This window comes from Lonchura striata, chromosome 4 (assembly GCF_050655825.1).
Source record: "Lonchura striata isolate lonStrDom1 chromosome 4, ASM5065582v1, whole genome shotgun sequence".
Taxonomy (NCBI): domain Eukaryota; kingdom Metazoa; phylum Chordata; class Aves; order Passeriformes; family Estrildidae; genus Lonchura; species Lonchura striata.
Genome location: NC_140706.1, coordinates 53,680,900 through 53,700,807, shown reverse-complemented (window position 1 = coordinate 53,700,807; position 19,908 = coordinate 53,680,900). Strand labels below are relative to the sequence as shown.

Here is a 19,908-nt window from a genome sequence, read left to right as displayed (position 1 = left end):
TTATCCCCTCTGTTTAGTGTTTTGCTCTTGGGTTTATTGATTTGGGTTTGGGTTTTTTTGGAAAGTATTTTCTGAAAAAAATATGCAAGGAATTTACCAGCTTTTCCACTGTGTCACTGTTAGTCATCAGCTGTCAATGGAATGGGGATTTTGCATCTAATTTTGAGAAAAGGTGATTCTCAAATAACATGAAGTACACCCAAAAGATCCTGTTCTGTTTGCAGGTGTGTGAGCTTGCTTTCAGGATATCTTATCTGTCAGGATACATAGTCCTTAGTACAGCACTTGTGTCAGTGGCCAGAGGCTTTTTGAACTGGTGTGCGATGTCCTCTCAGATCTATATGGTTCCTCACAGGTCTATTCTGTTGCTGCTTTGTACCCAGTTTAAAATGTCATATTATATTTCTCTATGCAATTTCTTAAGAAATTGTCTTTTTCCTTTCTTTTCCTTCAACAAGAAACAAAGCAGCCTTACTCTCAGAGAGCTGAAGTATGACAGAAGAGGAGGAAAGCTTTCATCTCCTCTTTCCTGGCTGCAGCGTTCAACCTTGCAGCTGCTAAGCATAATTTCATGGAGTGATATCGACTGGAAAGGACATTTAAAGTTCATCTAGTCCAGAACCCAACTCTAAGGAGGGCTGCAATCATATTGCTTGGGGTCCTGTCTTTGAGTTTTGAGTCAAGTTTTGAATTTCTCCAGGCATGGAGAAAATTATCCAGGCATGGACATGGATATAGTGTGAGCCTCTTCCTTATCTGTTAGCAGCAGTGTGCATAAATGTTCAGAGAAAAAAAAGAGAAGACACAGCAAATGTTCAGCTTTGTGTAGCATGCCAGTTTTGTCAACTCTTTTTCCAATAACAAGGTCATAAGTTTGAACCATCCAAAAGTCACATGTGATAGGTCACTTGTCCCTACATGTACATATGAAAGGAAAATTAGCTAATAATTTCAGGTTTTATCCCTCAGGATTACTCCACAGTACATATTTTTCCACACTTCTATTGTGCCATTAATCTTTATCCTGTGCCTTCTGCAGACTTCTTTTTTTCCTCCCACATATGCTGCCAGGGTCCTGCTCTCCAAGGAGTCACAGGTCACAGAGGGATCCACAGAAACAGGAAACCAGGCTTCCTCAGTCAGTTTTGAAACACCAAAACCTGTTTCCTTTCTACAGAAATAAAAGCTGTCAGGGCATCCTCTGGCTAGGCTCACTATCTGAGCAGCAGCCCAGGAGAAACTACAGGAATTTTTGTTTAGGAAATAAATGTGAGATAACTTGTAGCATTTACAAATCATCAGAATGAGAGAGATCATTTTCTTGCTTCTTGTGCTGCACTTACACTGGGGCAGCACTGGATTTAATGCTCTAGGAAAGCTCTGGACCACAGGACAAGGCAATGAAACCCAGACAAGTCACTCAGACTCGACTCCATCTCTGACCACAATTAGGGGATCACCCCGTTCTGAAATTCAAGCTGCCAAAGCAAGTGCCTCACAGGAACCTCCTTTTGCATCTGCAGGTGAGACACTGGGAATGATAGCAGTAAAGAAAACTTCCAGTCCTACAATATCTACCCCTGCAAGTCAGTCAGATGGACACGGCGATGGTGACTCTGGCAGAGACAAGATGGGAAGCTCATCTCAGAGCAAAGGGACAACCCTACAAAGCACTGCTAGAGAGATCCCTCTCCTTCAAGGGGTCACTACAAGCCTGGATACAGCTACAGGAAACACATCTGTCGAGCAGTCCTCTCGCAGCACTGGTATCACTAGGAGACAGCAGGATGCCAACTCCAAAGCATCCTGCTTTGAAACTACCAGGGGAAAGTAAGCTATGTATTTTTTCTTGTCTCCTATGTAATGCTTATTTTTCCTGTTTCCAGTGCCATAATTGGCAGAAATCCTAGCAATTTCAGTAAAATTATTTTTTTGACCTTAAAAAAGGCCATCTAAAACAAGCAAGGGACCAAACTGGCAGTATTTACTGAGGCAAAACCATTGTAACATTTCTTACAAAGTAAATGCTGCAATGTTTTATTCCTTAGGATGGTTATCTCAAAATCAACAGGGAAGTCATTACCATATATGGGTAGGAAAGGACTACAATAGATGGCCCCCTGTTTTATGCACAGTAAACTGCTGTTGATATTTTTTCTTCTTTCTTTTCTTGTGGATAAAAGAAATTGCAAATACATTATTTAATTTTAAAGCTATTAAAAATATTGTGTTTGTAAACTTCTCCACTAAACTGAAAATACAAGCAATTAGATGTACAAAATGCAATCCTATTCTGTGATAAAAAACTTATGAAAAGTGATGTAGATGAATGTGCATTCAGAGCTCTATAACTTAATACACAATAGCTGTGCATAATAGAGTATATCAAACTGTATTGTCTAGTTTTATAGTTCTGGAACACTCAGTTATTTTCTTTGTTCCCCAATGTCTTCAGTTCTCAATGGGGATATTAACGCTGAATTTGCAGATATTGCAAGTTTCCCTTAATTGCTGATATATAATCAGACACAGGAAGAAAATGAAAGATGCAAAGGATTGGTTGTTTTCAATAGTATTTATGGAGAGTGGGCTTTCAGAATATAGATTTCTTCTTTTGATAGTACTTTCCCATATGGTAGCATCCAAATTCATGGAAAGGAGAAAAGTAGAATAAGTCATCACTCCTACAATTATCTTGCTGTGTGTGGTTGGGAGTTAATATTCCTTCTTGTGAAAGAAAATATTCCCATTCACCTGAGCATGTTTTGGATGATGTGTAAGGGAAATAATACATAAGAACCCAAAGGAAAGGAGTCCTTTACTTGGAAGACAGAGCCCAGTAAAGGAGCTGTGTTTCCCAGACAGCTTTCCTAGCAAACTCCTTACGTGCTGAAAGTCATCTGTTACGCTACCTTTACCACAGTGTTTGGCAGAGTGTCTGAGTTCACCTGAATTAAATGGAGTCTCTTTTTACATGAGTGCTGATAGCTACATCTCCACTGAAATAAATCCTAATCAATGCTAATTTTGGTCTTTGGCTTTCACAGCTTTCTTCAAGAACAGTATTCCAATTAAATTAATCTTCAGCAGAATTCTGTGAATCAACAGATATTCTTTCTACCTTTTATGTGAAATAAAAGTAGCAAAATATTAGTCTCTGGTGAAGACGGTCACATATTTTATTTATCATAATGACACATGATTGCAACTGCAGAGAGGCAAAGGAGCAAATCTTGTATTTGCCAGCACCTAATTTCATGAATGGTCAAGGAGCAACCTGCTATGCAATGTGCATATTGGAGTCCACTGTTCCAGTTAGCAATAAAGCCAGGATTGCATATCACATTTACAGGAATGTGTAGCAGCATGAAACCCCAGCATAAAATTGAATGCTGAATTCCCATTTTCTTGCTCAAACTACTGAGCTACATAGCCTCTCCCTCTCTAGCAAATATCTACAGTTTCAGGTGTGGTTCAGTGCTTTTCACAATAACAGTCTTGTTCTACAAGGCTTTTTTTCTGATTGTATATGAGTGTTTTTACAATAAGATGTGGTGTTTTGAACTTCCCTTCCACTTTTGCCATGACCTGGACTGTGACCTAAGTCACTTCACTATTCCACCTTCCTTTCCTTGTGGGTTAGACCTGGATGAATGGTAAACTTGCTTGTGACTAATTTTTCTTTTTCAGCGAAGACATGAGAAAATGCCTAGTCTAGGGTATTGACTGTTATCAAACACTGTGAAACCTGAAAAAGCTGATGAAAAGAAGCTACTGCTGAGAAAATAAGCATAAGAAGACAAAAATTTTTATTTATTAAGTGCAGGTGCCATTGACTACACCCTAAATAATTTGTTCTATATATTTTCTTTTTTTTTAAATATATATCACAAATAAAGTGAAAAAGATATTGCAAGAATTTCAATAAAGACAGTTTTCTTCAAGGTTTTACTAATTTGAAGCCTGAGCAAAGAATGATTAGCAGATTCCACAGCTGTAAATTGTACTGTCTCTGAGGAAATTTGGAAAACAATTTGCTTTTTGAATTTACTTCAAATTAAAGCACCTCGTTGGTTATAGTCTGTACTCCAACCTGAATTTTCGAGTGACCTTGTAGAAACTGCATGACTCTGTAATCCTTTATGGCAACCCATTGTGCTAACATATGTGCAGAGAGGCTGATGTTAGGAAGATCCATACAGAAGGAACAATAGAGAGAAATCCATGAGAGACAAGGAAGGAAAACAAGAAGGAAGACAACAATGAGCATTTATTTTTAAACATTTAAAACTTAAAAAATACCAATGCATACACTTTGTTAGAGAGTCTACAAGGCTGTCAGATAGTCCACAAGGTACAATATGTGTCCATTGTACAAACTTAATTACCCAAACACTCCTTTCTGAAGGAGGTCATGTGCTTTAATGGCTTAATTACAAAGATAATTCTCTTTCTGTTGCTACCCTAGGTTATGTGAGGACAGTAGTATGCAGCCACATCTTATCACATCACATGCACTCTAGAACTAGCTAGGCTTTGACCCTATCTCTATTACATCCTGATGTGGTATTACAAGGGCTAAATATTGGCCATATCCTTTTCTCTAAAATAATGAATACATTCCTTATTCTTCACTGGCACAGAAATGTAATTAAATCCTATTCCTTTGCATTGGAATGATTTTATAATTAACCTTAGAATAGGTACAGGAGAACAAAATTTGCTGCTATCTGCTCTCAAACCATTTCAGAAGACTGTTTTCTGTGGTGAGGTATCCTTCCTTCAGGCAGGGTCTGCACCCAAACTTTCATAAGGAAAAGAAAATTTCATAGGAAGAACATCTGGAATGGCCTGAGCTGAAGGAAAATTCATATCTTCACTCCTATTAATGAATTTGAAATAACCTTCTGAAATGTGAAACTTAACATCTTTACAAATATGCATTTTTTCTTATTTTTTAAAAATTTCTCCCTATCTTCAAAGTTTTATGCAATCCATACTAATGAATAAAGAAACAATGGAAACCTAGAGTGAGAGAATTTTTCTGAAATTAAGTAACATTAATCTGAGTATCAATTTGATGTGAAAGAAGAAAATTTATGATGCATTCTTTTCAATTGAGTGTATTTGAGATACATGTTTTTCAGCCTGTGGAGAGAGGCAATTGCAGTATTTCACTGTGTAAAGCAGCTTAAACAACAGTGGTGCAGTGGAGTAAGTCTCAGGTGGAGTCTTTTCATTCTGAACCTGATTTTATTAATTACTATCCAAGGCAGCTCCTGAATACAGGAGAGCTTATGCAGGTTGTAAATTAACCACAGTATCCTCACATTGCTGAGTGGCTCTACATTACTCTTTTTTCTTGTTATATGTATATTACACTTTTTCCAGTTATCTTGAAGCCACTGGGGGTCTTTATAGACTTCCTTTACCATTACCTTGGGTAGTGGTGAGGTGACAGTATTTTATTACTAAGCACAGAAGGGTTTAATGGAGTCAGCACCAGGGACAGATTTGCTTAGCTGTCACATGTGATAGGAGTGCTGAAATATTTCATTCTCATGACCAGACATGTTCATTTCTCTCTGGAAATTCCTTTTGCCTGTATCAGCTTGGTAGAAATCTAGTGTACTGACAAATTAAAATGAATGGTTAAGATCAGCAGACGGTTCAGATACATGAGGCACATAGAAACCTGATTTAACTGCCTAGTTAATGCAAGGTTCACAGTCACTTTTCATCATGTCACTTTTTAATGGAGCAGAGAGAGCAATTCTTGAATCGATTTCCTAAGATTTTACATCACTGTGCTTTTACAAAAAGTACGGTCACACATGGCTTAGGTTTCTGCCTCACTGGGTATATTCACTATGACCTGGAAGGAAGAAGCTCTTACACAAGCCTGAGGTTGCCTTGGTGGCTGTGTCAGGGTGTGTTTGACAATCTTTGTCCCCAGAATGATGCACTACAGCTATGCAGAAGGTCTTTGCAATATGTGATTCTCATCCAGCAGCACCTTGAATGTATTTCTGATGCTCGCCTGTAAGCCCAAAATCCAATTTTCCTCCACATGCTAAGCTCAGTGTTACTCCCATAGCAGTCCCAAGGCAATGATGTATAGTAGAGTAAGGATAGACTGTTTGCAGCAGGACAGGAAACACAGCACTGGGGAAAAAAAATCACTTCTTCACCAAAGTTTTTTTGAGACACTCACAAAGTACTTAGCTTGCTTAGAGTCTCATTGTTTAGTTTGTCTGTGATCAGATAAGGCACCACTATACAGATTATTTCTCATTTGTTTTTCAGGATGGTAAGGAAGGTTTCTGTTTGTCTCATTACACTAACTTGCATTAATGCTTATGATTATCTTGCTCTTGTTCTTTGTTTCATCTGCCATGGGAACGGCAAGGATTAGGAAGAGACTGTTTTCCATCCCTAAAATGTCCCTTCACCCCTCTGAATAGATTGGAATTACTGTACCTAACTGGACACTGTGTTAGCATTTACCACTAGCCACTGCAATGTTGTACCCTTCATTTAGGGTAGAACAAAAATATCTACTCAGGTATGCAGAGAAAATAGGCATTCTTACAAATCTGAATGTAATTAACATTTTAGAGAACTGACTCTATTTCTAGAATAGACTTGGCAAGAAGAGGACAGCAGCAAGGTGTCCCCATATGTTTTCCAAAAGCATTATCTGTGTTGCCAGATGGAGAATGCAAGTGTTGCAAAAATGTCAATTTTTCTGCCAAATCTGATACAGAACATCTATTTTGTATCATATTCCTGGTAAGGAACACCATTGGTCATGAGGAAAAGCATGTGGAAAAAAAAATCACCTTGAATTTTTTGGACTTTGGCTCAGATCCTTTTTGTTCAAGAGCCCCATAAGATCAGACAGTGACAGCATAAAGATATGTATCTATATGATTAAGTGGCAAATCAGATACAAAGAAACTGGCAAGGCTTTTAATAATTTAATGAAGGGAAACAAGAACAAAGAAGCTGCCCAAAACAACACTGTAAACAAGGACAAATTCACCCCTGAAAGCATAATGGATCTTATTTTTTTATATATTTCAATTTTTTACTTACAAAGTCTTTTTTTAATAGTCAGTATTTCTCAAAGTGGAGAACCCTCACTGACATACTGCAATCTCCTTTTCTTTAGATCACAAAAAAATCACTTAAAAATAGTAAACGCCAATAACACTGAAGGTTACCTGGAAAGCACTGACAGTAGACAAGACCAGAATTTTGTACTCTGGGTCAATTAGAAGATGGAAAATAAATTTATATTCCAGAAGTAAAAAGGTGGAATTCAGACCTTTTAAAAGAGCAGTTTGTCTGCATTTTCATATGTGTTTTACTGGATAATTCTCAAAGATTTGAGATTAATGGATATCTTCTCCAAAGTCTAAATTCTATCTGGAAAAGTTTGATTGTATTAAAGGGCTCTGAACATGGAGTGGACAATCATGTATCAAAGAGAACATTTTAAATGTTAAAACAGACTGGTGGAGTGCTAGGTAAGTGGAAATGGTGAATTAATTTTTTGCAGCACGTGGGAGAACAAAGAGTAAATAAAAATTCAGATGAAACAAAGAGGCTGTTTGCAGTCCAAGGCTTCAGTACTGTAATACAAAAAAAGGAAATGAATGATGAGAACAGAATTTGTGTTTTGCAATAGACAGGACAAAATGTCAGGACACTGAGTCCTGCAAAAAAAACATTAAACAGATCTTTGACACCTCCTGCTCCAGTCAGTGTCAACAAGTCAGCTGTTTCTCAGGGGTAAAAACATATCCTATAATGTATTTTACTATCACTTACTATTTTGTATTACATGTCACATATACCTTTTAGTTTTTTTCGTTCCCGCAAGCTTTATTTTCCAATTTGGTTTGTTTATGGTCAGTCCCTAGTGAGTACTGAATTTTTATTGCAGCTGAGATTCATACATTTCAGAACAAAGGAAGCTGGGCACTGAACCTAAAGAATTAACTGGGTTTTGTTCAAGCTTATCATTTCTCTTTGAAATAGAGCTTATATTTTCGAAAGACGACTGACGTTCACTTAAAGATATAGAACTTGCCATATCACAGTGAGAAGTCTCTGTGGTCACCTAGTGGAATTGAAAGGAAATTGCTAAAACCAGTGTCCCATGTAATAGCAAAAAATAACCTTGTGAGGGTGCTTGCTATCCTTATAAATCTGAGTGTTTACACTGTGTCAATTAACATTACCTCTCCTCATCCAAACTTGGCAGGTTGTTCAAAGCAAATTGAAAAGCCAGCATCTCCTGGCTCTAGATGCTTGTAGCATCTTTGTACATCCCCTTTGCTCAGATTTAGAGGACAATATAAAATTAAAATTGTTGCAGAATAAAGGTGAGTATTTAATTGACTATTCTGCAAAATAGAAATAGGCTGCATACAACATGACTGAGGCACAACCACCAAGCTGGGCATGAACTTTGACAACAGCTCCAGCTCTTTTGTATTCCGTCAGCAACACAGTAATCTAATTTTCAGGAGTCAGTGATGTTCAGCTGGGCTGATTGAATAGTATTTCTATTAAAAGCCGGGTAATCAGGTTTACTCACAGACAAAAATCATTTTCAGGCACGATATGAAGGGGGAAGGACTAATTCTACACCCTTCGTGGTCCAACTAGCACTGCTGTTCCTGTGGGGTGGCTTTAGGACCACTTAGAAAGGTCTGTGCTTGTAAGGGGGAAGAAATCACGTACGGGCGTTGCGGCAGTTTTTGTGAAATTTGCTTTTTTCCTCGGCAATGGACGCAGGGGACGGAAATGTGCTGTGGAGGGGGGATTGCAGAGACCCTAAAAAAAACTGGTGTAAATTGAATTTCGCTTTTCAGAAGCATCGGGCGCTCCAGCGCCGGCACCTACACGGGCTGCGGCCGCCACCTGCCAGCTGTGCCCGGCACTGCCTCCCTGAGCCCGGCTCATCGCGGTTTAGGACAGCGTTTAACAGTGCAAACACGGGTTTAAGAGCCTCCGAAGCAGGAGGCAGGGATCCCAAAAGCTACAGACAGGCTTAAAGGCAGTGTCTGGGTGCCACAGATGTGCTCACAGCTTCCATGCTGCTTCTCCTCCCCTGCCCTGCTTCCTCACCCCTGAGGGTGGGATGTCACATTTGGGTACAGCCAAATCACACCAAGTGCAGAGCTGGGCTAGAATTTGATTTAAATTGGAAATACTGCAGCAAATACCACATCAAGGAGGCTGCTTCAAAAGCCCGAGGACTCTCCCACACGTTGCCACCAGTGCATGTTCCCGGCTGAGACATGCAAGAGGAGGATGAAATCTGTCACTTGGGCTTTATGCCAGCTGGGGACTTGTACCGCTCTTTCCGCGCTGGGTTTCTGTTGTATGTTGTGAGGGTTTTGTTTTGTTTTTAAATACGGCTTTCCTGATTTAAATCGGGCTCGATGCAAAAGAGATGCTAGGCTCCTCCAGCCCTCAACAAAATCTGCATGTTAGAAGCCTAGTTGATGATCTGGAATAAATTATTCCAGGGAGGGTAAAGAGGATTTCAGGTTTAAAGTCCTGTTATGCAAATCAGTTGTCTTCTGTTCTGCCTTTGCATTAACACAGCCTGTCATAGTTCTTCCGCCATGCTTCATCTTCTATTTCCAAATCTACATTTTTTCAGACAATTTGATTCCAAAATTATATTTACATTCTTAATGTCTCTTAATGAGCTTATTTCATTGGTAGCATAAACTTAATTATGAGTCACACCAGGGGCTCTTTTGCTGTGAATATTTCCTCCAATTTAGCCTGATCAAAGATTGCTGGGCCATATGAGAAACACAATTTCAGACATTGCACTCACGTACATTAAAAAATGAGTTAAATATTTAAAATGGAAACAATCTGCTCAAGTTAGTTACATTTTTGGTAGAGACCGGAGGCTGAGTTCAGACTGTCTTTAAAAAACAAGAATAGACCTTAAGATTTGGGGTGTAGTGGAACATTTTTTCCTTTGCAAGGCATCTCCAAAGGGGCAAGTTCCAATAGCTGTTCCTCAAAGCTAGACACCCTTAATAATAGCAATACTAATACTAATAGTAACACCAACAACAGTGAGATTTTTTTTTTTTTAAAGGTTTGCAGGGGAGGTAGGGTTGTTTGTTTTTTTAATTGAAAACTATATCCCAGTGCTTTCATGTCTTTTGCAATTTTTTAATGCCTCTTTTCATTCTTCTATCTTTTCATTGACCCCATTTGCTCAGGTGTAAAATGGTTCTCAGTTACTACGACAAATACCCCAAACATGTGCACTGCAGAACAGGCTGTCAGTGTTTGTTGTATATATTGCTGTACATCTTCTACTTCATCCCTTTCTTTGGTGAGCTGTCAGATCTGCATGCAAGATTAAAGTGCAGGCTAAGGAGCCACAGGCCCAAGTCCCACACCTCACCCCTGCCTCACTCAGATTTTAAAGTCTGACCCCTATATTTGGCTTCTTTATTTGCAGAGGTGGGATGCTTATCACTCAGCTACCCAAGGCATTAGCTCCTCACTTCCTAGAGATCTAATATGGAGCAGGAATTCACATGTGTTACTGCATAACAGCTAGAGATGGCATTATTACTTCAGAGGTTTTCTGAGCAGACTTTGTATGCCATCAGTTAATTGCTGAGATTTATTTAGAAATTTAGATATTTACATTCTCAATAATTAGCTTAAATTATAAGCAAATCCCCATGCTTAGTCAGAGCTCCTCCTGAATAGATCAGTGTCAGCCTGGTCCAGAATCACTTCCTGCATTTTTTAAGAAATATTTAGTATCCCATTTATATGCTGAGAGAGTTTAATATTTATGGTTTTTTTAATCTCTGTGCTGCATTTTAGAGGGGTATTTAATCTTGGGTATGAATTTGCAGAACCCTCACCACAGCTGTGAAAGGGAAGAGAGCTTATGCCTGCACTGAGCAGGATAACAAACCTTGATGGCCCTAAACAACCTCACCTGTAGCTTCCACCCACACCCCTGTGCCAATACTCCACTTAAGCCCAGACTTGAGCTTGTGCTCTTCTTCCTATGAGGGTGCTTATCTCTAGCAATCTCCTGGACCTGGCTCCTTACCTTGGCCCTGCTGAGCTGCTCCTTGACCTTTTCCTGCTGCTCCACTGCTGCCTGCAGGTTCTTGGTGCTCTGGCAGCTCTGCTGCTGGTGAGGTCAGGGCCTGGCTGGCATGGTTGACCCTTCTCTGAGGAAGAAGCCGCACTCTTGTGCTCCCTGATGCTCAGTGAGGAAGCCCCTGGAATAGCTGATTTCCTGGCAGTGCTTCCAAGGGCACCAAGTCCCCTCTGTGTCTGGCTCCCGTTGATCTCTTGGCAAGAGAGGATGCCTGTCCTCCCTTGCTGCTGCAGAGTTGTGCTGGAAGAGATGCAGCTGCAAGCTCTGTCTGCCTGGCTTACTGCTGCTGATATTTTACACAAATATCATGATTACTTCATTCCTACTGCCAGTCTCTGTGATACAGGAGACTGTGAAGGACCCACACGACCCACAGAGGAGTGGGTGAGTAACTTCATTATTTCTTTGCAAAACTTGAAAGTCTTAAATTTCCTCTTGGTTTTGCCAATTTTATGTCTCTCAAATGTGCATATAGCTGCTTTCCCCAGAGAAAGTGAGCAGAATATCTAATCTTCATGCTTGGTAACTGAATTTGACTTTTAGCAAATATTTATGGAGTCTTTAATTAATACACACAGATAAAAGGCAGTAACTAAAGGAGTAAGAACATAAAGGAAACATCAAACAAAGTACAGCCTTTTTATACCTGATCAAGAAGAAATACTATCTTAATGAAAACTCAAGTGAGTGGGGAGTGAGTGAGCAAAATCAGATCAAAGGCACTCAGTAAAAGCTGATTTTATATGAGGCACATTATTCCTCATATAAACAATGTACGTTGTGAAAGGGAGTGCTGCAATATTGGTAGAAGAGACATTGAGGTTAAATCTGTTAGTTTTAGCATCTTTCTAGCTTATCCTGCTTTTTTTCTCAGGAATCATTGTCCAAGTACAGCACCACTGAGCTTAACGTGCATACACCGGTAGGATCTCGGCAGACAAAAGCAGTCACTTAAGGATAGATGCGGATACTGTTTTGTGCTGTTTTTCATGTTTGAAGCAGTGTAAATCTGTACTAATGCCACTTCAGTAAATGGAACTAATCTGGTCTTAATTGTAATTTGATTTCCACTCTAAGAAAGCCATAGCAATGTATGATATCTGGAGTAAATATATGTATTCATGAGACATGAAAAGAACTACTACAACTGAAAGAAAATGTTAGCAGCAAAACACAACACAGACAGATGAACTTTATAAGTTCTCATATGCAAATATTGTTTTGAAGTCCTTGCAGCTCTACCAGTCCTACAGCTGAATCAGTGTCTAGTCACTAACTTGCTAAGTCAAAAATTAAATATGTTTCATCATGGACAAGGGAATAACATGATCCTGAGAAAGGCTGCACTAAGTTAAAGATGAAAGAAAAAAGTCAGCACTAGGCCCAAGAGGCATTTGTTCCACCAGCAGAAATGCAATAATACTTTCTTCATGATGCCTTCCAGTCTGAAGCTGGGAGACATCCTGAGACAAAGAATAAAGTTACAACTTAATGATTGTTTAAAAACTGAACTGATAATACCCTATTGGCATGTTTTTTTCATGAACTAGTTTTCCTGCTTTTTAAAACCCCTTTTGGCTTCCAAATTCAGCACAGTCTATGGCTATAGGAATGATGCCTGACCCTTCATTTTTGTCTTCTTTAGTTTTAAACCTGCTTTGTTTTGATGCCCATTTATCATAACAAGACTACCTGAATAATGAAGATCATGACTTCATATCCCTCCTGCTCTTCATTTGTCTTCTTCCCACCTCACTTTAGGGTGTAGCACTAAATCTGAATTCTCTGATCAAACTGTCTAGAGACTCATACTCAGCAACAGAGAATTGATGTGCTGAAACAGTGGTGACTACTGTTTGTTCATTAGTCCTTCCCTAATAATTTCAAGTATTTGATTACCTAGCTTATTTAAGGCAAACCAATAAATTGGCCTAGTCAGAGAGCCATTAGAAATGCCTCCAAGACTATTTTTCCCCTGATGAAAACTACTGTATGTAGTGATACTATCTCTATAAGCCTGCCTTTGTAACTGATTCTGCATTACAAGACTCTTTTCTGACACCTACTTAATTGGAAATTCAGTATCATGAGACTTCTGCAATTTTTCAAGTTGAGCTTTTTTTACTTCAAAAAATGAATTTGTAAATTTCTGTATAACCCTGCCATCTCCCTATTTATTTACCTCCCCCCTAGTTAATCAATACAGTACGTATTACAGATTACTGTGGGATTGTGTTGATAAGATGCTTCTTGAAGAAGCAAACTTTCATCTCTCTGATTTAATGCCTTATTTATTTATAACAGGATCTGTCTTCTTACTGTGTAATAGATTGCTTACCCCCCCACCCCGCTCCGTATCTTTTGGTGAGTGACCCTGCCAAAAGCCTCTGAAAATCACACATTTATCTACTTGCTTCTGATTTAAGGAATACCAATATATTTCTGTGGCATAATTTCCCTGTTCAAATCTGTCCTGAGCCATTATACCCACATTATAATTTTGATTTAATTCTATTCTCTACTGTAGACAAGCTTCAAAATCTGGTTTAACAGTTTGTATTTGCTTGCAGCCTCCTTAGAAACTTAAAAAAAAAAAAAAACAACCCAAAAAATCCCATCAAACCACCTTTTGCATTCACCAGGTCTGGCCCCCTGTGCTGCAGAGATCTAGAGTTTGATCATTTTGTATGCAACTGCCTTCTCTGGATGGGCATCCAGAGGCAAAAGTGTGGAGCCATGGCATATGTTTGCTGTGTGTAACTTTGGCCTCACAATACACTGGAAAACAAAGTCTATCTGTACTCACAGTATTGCTGGGGCAAGGGAGAAATACTAGAAAGGCTGTCCATGAAGTGAGAGCTGTGGATGATTAAAAACCTTGCTGAAAAATCCTTTGAATTTTGGATAAATAATTTCTGTAGTCTGAAAACTAGGTGTATTTTAAAACCTGTCATTGCTGCAGTCTAGAAGAGCTTCTTTGTCCTTGGAGCTCCACAGATGCTTACAAATTAAAATACAGATTTGTAATATGAATGTATGTAGAGATGGAGAAATGATTATCTGTTTTGTTTGCTGAAGCACAAAGACTAAGTAATTGCCCAAAACAATACTGGCAGTTTGAGTCAAACTTAATTTTTGTAACTTACTCCTATTTGCAAAATATGGGTTTAGCTTTCACAATTAAGTATCATATATTGTATGGGGAAAAAGGTTATTTGTACTTTTAACAATTTTATGCTCTCTGTTTTACAGAAACTGGTGTGCTTATGTCCATACCAGACTCATACCTACAGTTGTGGTGGACAACCTGGAAACCTTCTCATCAGGCAGAGCAAAGCCTTGCACTTGGCAAATTGGATCCTGTGCTCAGAGGTATGGAGAATTAGGAAGGAAGAGTACTTGCAAGAACTTTAACTATGACCAAATACACCATAAATGTGAATATAACTTTAAAAATTAAAAGGGAAAAAAGAAGGCAACATGCCCTCACCCTGGCACCCTCCAGTCAGTTCAAAGTCTTCAAGTCAAAGAGAGGTGCACAAGTACAAAGCCTTAAAGCACATGCAGGGAAGAAAAGCCTTTCTGTGCAGTTCTCCAAGCTTCTGCTCTGTTGAAGCAAAAGACTTCCCCCGAGAGGCATAAATACTTTTGTTATTATCTCTCTGGGTAGTGCTTATTTCTGGCACAGCTTTGTTCAGGCAGTGAACCTAGACAAGTAATTGGCCTGGATGGAACTTGCAAATAATACCTCTGTTAGACAGCCAGGCTGTCCTTTGTCGTTTGGGTGCCTCATTGTATTCTCTAAATTTTAGATTTCATTTGTAAGTGAAATTGAATTTTAATACATGAATTTGGAAAATGGCAAAATAAAACAGCACCAACAGAATGGAGATTGTAGTGTATTTTTCCCTTATAATTTTTAAAAGCCTTTTAAAAGCCAGTTTGATTGTTAGGAGACTTGTCCTCTAGGTGGTATGACAGAACACACTTAAAGCTTTGAGTTGAAACTGGGAGTAGAGCTTCCTTAGCATTTGGTGACTCTGAAATGTAGTCAACTGCATGGCAAAACAGTAGAGTGGACCCTGTAGCTGAAGTGTTGCCAGTTTTGTTATTTTTAATTTTTTTTCTTCTTTAATTTTTTTCTGTTTTAATTTTTTTTTCCTAAGTCAATTGTTTTAGGTCCTTGTGGTGTTGCTCCTATAAATAAGGCTCTACTACTGAATTTCTGAGACTTGTTCACATGGATTTATTTTTTACATGTATTATTTTTGAAGTTGCTACTCCTGATTAGCTCCTTTCATGAACACTTCATTTTTACAAGTAGTTTTAGGAATGGATTATGCCAATGTAGAATAAGGTGTTTTTACCATAAGACCATCCATACAGCAAAATAACCAGGAAGTCTCCTGAATTCAGATCATCTTTACTGAGTTCTTGCTGCTGAAAAAGCCATTTCTTAGAGCCAAAGCTGGCTGGGGACACATGCAAAGCTTCTGCCAGCTGCTATGAGAATTTTAATATATAGAGTATTACATCCCTTGGGAAGGGGTGACAGCATTCACTGGAGTTTAAAATACGGTGGCATTTTTTTATGCATTGGGAGGATATTTTTTGATCTTACAGTCTTTAAATTTGTCTTTTTCTTCTGGAATTATTTATTGTGTACAAAACAATTCTAACTGTTTTATCATCATATTTTCTGAGATTTTAGGTGTCCTTTGTGTTAGTGCTTATAACTAGTAACAGCATGTGGTATTGTTTTTGTCTGAACTTTGTATTTAACATCTTAAAAGGGCAGGGAGAGTTGCTATAGTTTATTCTGTATGCCCTACTGCAGCATGTTCATTCTAAACTGTCCTTTCTGTGATGTTAAGAAACCTAGGAAAAAGTGATGGGGTAGCCAGGACATGCAGAATCTGTTGGAACACAGAAATAATATTACTGCTTCCTCTGCAGTTGCATGCTGTAAAAGTAATAACTGAGGCCTCACAATTGCATAGAAAGGCTCTCCCTTCCCTGAAATCCAGAGTGGAATTTTTCACACTTTATTAGATTAATGTTTGTAAAATCTTGGTTAAAATAATCAGAAGTGTGCAGTGAATGTGTGCTGATGTGGTGTAATTTTATTGTGAATGTATTTTTCCACCAATTTCAAAGAAAAGTGGTATATGAAAATAGTATTTTTGGCTCCCTTTTTTCAGTTTAGTGGTTATTAATTGTAATGTCTTCCATCAAAGATTGCAGTATTTGAATCCTGAGTAAGATATTCCAGGAAGAAATCTAAATAGACATCAGGTTTCCTTAAAATTCATGCAGTTAATCTGGAGGTTGCAATATTAAAGCTGTGATTGCTAATGAAACATCAAACCCTGGTTACAATTCACTTTGAATTTCAAGCAGTAATAAAAAGATATGACAAGTGGGATAATGTAATGATGTTATGCAGGTATCTTACAGCTCCTCTTGGGTTACCTAAAATAGATTTAAATTGTTCTCATTTCACAGGTCCCAGACAACAACACACCAGGTTTACAGAATCAAACATAAAATAGTGACATCACTGGAGTGGAAGTGCTGTCCTGGATACAGTGGGCAAAACTGCCAACCCAAAGGTGGGTAGAGTTGCAAGGGTCTGAACTATTCACTTCAGCAAAAGAAAAGAACACAAGTTTGATCTGTGAGCAAATGGTTCTGTTCAAAACAAATGCAGTGCTTTCTGCTAAATTCAAAACCAGAAAAAATGCATGGGAAACTAACATGCTTTGGGATGTTGACTCTTCCCTGTATGTGGATTTCCAGAGCATCTAAATGGAATATCTTTTCTGCTCTTCCACTCTAAATAAAGCTCATAAAATCTCAAGCCATATTTCATTTTGCTAAAATATGGAGTTTGCATTCAGTGTGTCTCTACTTTTGACCTTTTAGTTATTGAGAATTGCAGTGCAGGGGGAATTAAATCCAGGTCCTCTACTGAATACCTGCTGTAATATTCCTCTACAGCAGTGTTACTCTTTTGCCTTTTGGTTTCAGACTCTGAGAATATATTTTGTTTATGATAAAATCATATATCAACTTTTTTTACTTCTCTGAATTTTGTAGTTCCTCTGACATTAATTTCAACAGTGACTGAATTTTTCAAGGTATTATTTCTAGGTATCCCTGTATAATTATACCTTTTTTGACAGAATAGCCTTTTACCTCTGCCCTGGTGATCAAACGTGGCATCATACTGTAATTTTACATCTGTATAAAAGCTCTTTCTTTAATGCTGGCCTTTAACAAGCAGTCCTTGAAAAATTAGATATGGCATCAGCATACATGTTTTAAATGAATGCATACTGCAAGAAAGGCTATTAGATATGATAGGGAATTCAGTCAGCAGTAGTAAAGGGCTGTGATTAAAAATTAATGTAGAGGAATGAAGAAAAATTGCTATTGTTCACATCCAGGAGGGAAATTTCAGTGCCAAAGAGCCAGAACCTTGTCAGGCACAAAATTATCCTCTGCACAGAAGTGTGGAGCCAGATATTAACAGATATAACAGAGCACAGTCGGTCAGCAAGGCTGTCCACTGAGCATGGGGGAGGTCACAGTTGACAAAATTGAAATGGCATCAAAATAACAGGAAAACATTGACCAGGAAGAAAATCTGTATAACTCAATTTGTAGTGGCATCTATGTAAAAAATAAGAATAAAGAAAAGTGCTGTGAAGTGTTACAGGAACGGGTGTTACATTTCCTGGGTTCTATTTTCAAACCTCTTCTGGCTTGCTGAATAACTTGGGGAAGCCACTTATAATCTGCATAACCAAGTTTACCCATCTAGAAAATTGAGATGACATTCATCTCACAGGGGTACTGGGATATTCAATTAATTAATGCTTGTAGAAGTGCTTAAAGAGATTGGGATGAAAGGTGTTATGTCAGAGAAGCTTTTCTTCCTTGCTTCTGGAATCCTGCCTCCCATGAGAAGCAGACCACCAGCACAAGCCTGCCTGTATTATTCAATTCCCATGAAGGGATGTGGGCTAATGAACTTGAACAGCTGGGAGCCCAATAGCCTTGTCTTCCTGTGCTCCACAACAGCAGGGGAGAGATGCTGAGAGTGCTGAGTGGGGCTCTCCTGAGTCACTGAGCCTCCCACTCAGCCTCTCTGTTGTTCAACAACAAAATTGTTGCTGAAGGGTTTCTGTGCCAAGGGAACTGGGGTGTTCTGACAATCCTTTAGATCCTGGAAAGGCCCTGTTAGTGTGACGTGGGTTGCTTGTAGCAAATGCTGATTTAAAATGCCTTCTGATTTAGCTTCTGTCTGACAGAGTGAAGGCATATGTAGCTATTTCAGTCTGATAGTCTAGGCAGGAGAAAACACTTACCTGATAGCTATTACCAGAAAGTCTTATTTGGTAGCCCCATTGTAACTGCTTGGCTGCAGATGCTTCTCAAGTTAGTACAGTAGTGAGAGAGATGGAAGTGATGTGTTCAGATCAGTATTTGTAACCTTACCTCCTTTGTGGCAACACATGACCAAATTGGCTAAGACGTGGATCCTATTCCAGCATGGACAATGCAATTTTTAAAGAAAATGTATAAGTATGAAAAAATGTGGAGGTAACTTTTATAAGTCTAACGAGACAAGTCAATATGGACAATTCAACTATTAAAGCATCATTTTGAACTCAGAATATCAAATGCTTAACTGGGAGCAAAACCAGACTTCACGACATATTGCTTTTGCTAAACACAGCTTTATTTTAACTTTGTGTATGTAGTAAATGAAATGCTGGTTCCCCCATGTACATTCAGAGCCACTGAATTCAAAGTTCTGCCACAGTCGTTGCCAGCATGGAATTCCCTGGAGTGACAGTGATGCCGTTTCCCCAGCAGATGGCCGTGCCATGTCCCATCCTCTGCGTGTAGTGAGCGGCACACAGAAAAGGTGGGAATTTGCCTTGGAACACAGGAGGAAACTACCTAGCCCCCCACTCTGGGAAATGCCTTCAGCCACTCCTGCTTCATCAAAGATAAATTGAGACAAAAAGATGCGATCTCTTTTTTTTTTTTTTTAATATTCCCTGAAATGGTTTTGAGTGCCATGTTTAAAAATACATGGGACAATAAATTATACATCCAGGCCAATATATTGGGTGATAGGCACCTAATATTGAATTTCTGTATGTGTTACCTATTTTTCTGGTACAACAGGAAGGACTCATTGCTCAGGACTTCATATTGCTGCTTTTTTGGTTTTGTTTGTGGTACTTTATTATTGCAAATGATACCTTTAAGGTGCTTTAAGAACCTTTAAGGTCTATGTGCCTCAGTTGAATTTTTTCTTTTTTTTCTTTGTTTAAACTGAGCATGACATATCTAATTTTTAAAAGGTCTCAAATGTAAGTAATTTGATGGCTATTTCTACCCTAAAGAGTATGTGTATTAGTTTTTTGGTCTGGCGCTCCCATCACACCTGCTGTTATCCAGCCTCTACAATGGAAAATCTCAGCTGTGGGAATAAGGGGCACATAAATGTAATCACCATATGATGTCTTGGAGAGATTCCTTTGGAAAAGGCCTGAGCCCTGCTGGAAGAATGATGTAGGAGAGGCTATATTGCCAGTGACTCCTCTGAATTTGTTTCACAAATGAAAAGCCTGAATTTCTAATGCTACTTGCCAAGTACCTTTCCTGTACTGTGGTGAAATGTGATAAGTGTACAATATGTGAGTGTCTGTGGG

The 19,908-nt window shown here is 38.7% G+C and overlaps 1 protein-coding gene across 2 annotated transcripts in view; it reads left to right on the top strand.

The window, feature by feature from the left end:
- Window positions 1–1,183: 1,183 nt before the first annotated feature.
- The window catches only part of MMRN1 (multimerin 1), a 40,802-nt gene continuing 22,077 nt past the window's right edge, over window positions 1,184–19,908 (top strand). For both annotated transcript variants that reach the window (XM_085578135.1, XM_085578136.1), the window contains exons 1-3: window positions 1,184–1,830; window positions 14,429–14,548; window positions 16,682–16,788. In XM_085578135.1, the coding sequence (XP_085434261.1) occupies window positions 1,304–1,830; window positions 14,429–14,548; window positions 16,682–16,788 (754 nt within the window). In that variant the 5' untranslated portion in view covers window positions 1,184–1,303. The remainder of the gene's footprint in view (window positions 1,831–14,428; window positions 14,549–16,681; window positions 16,789–19,908) is intronic.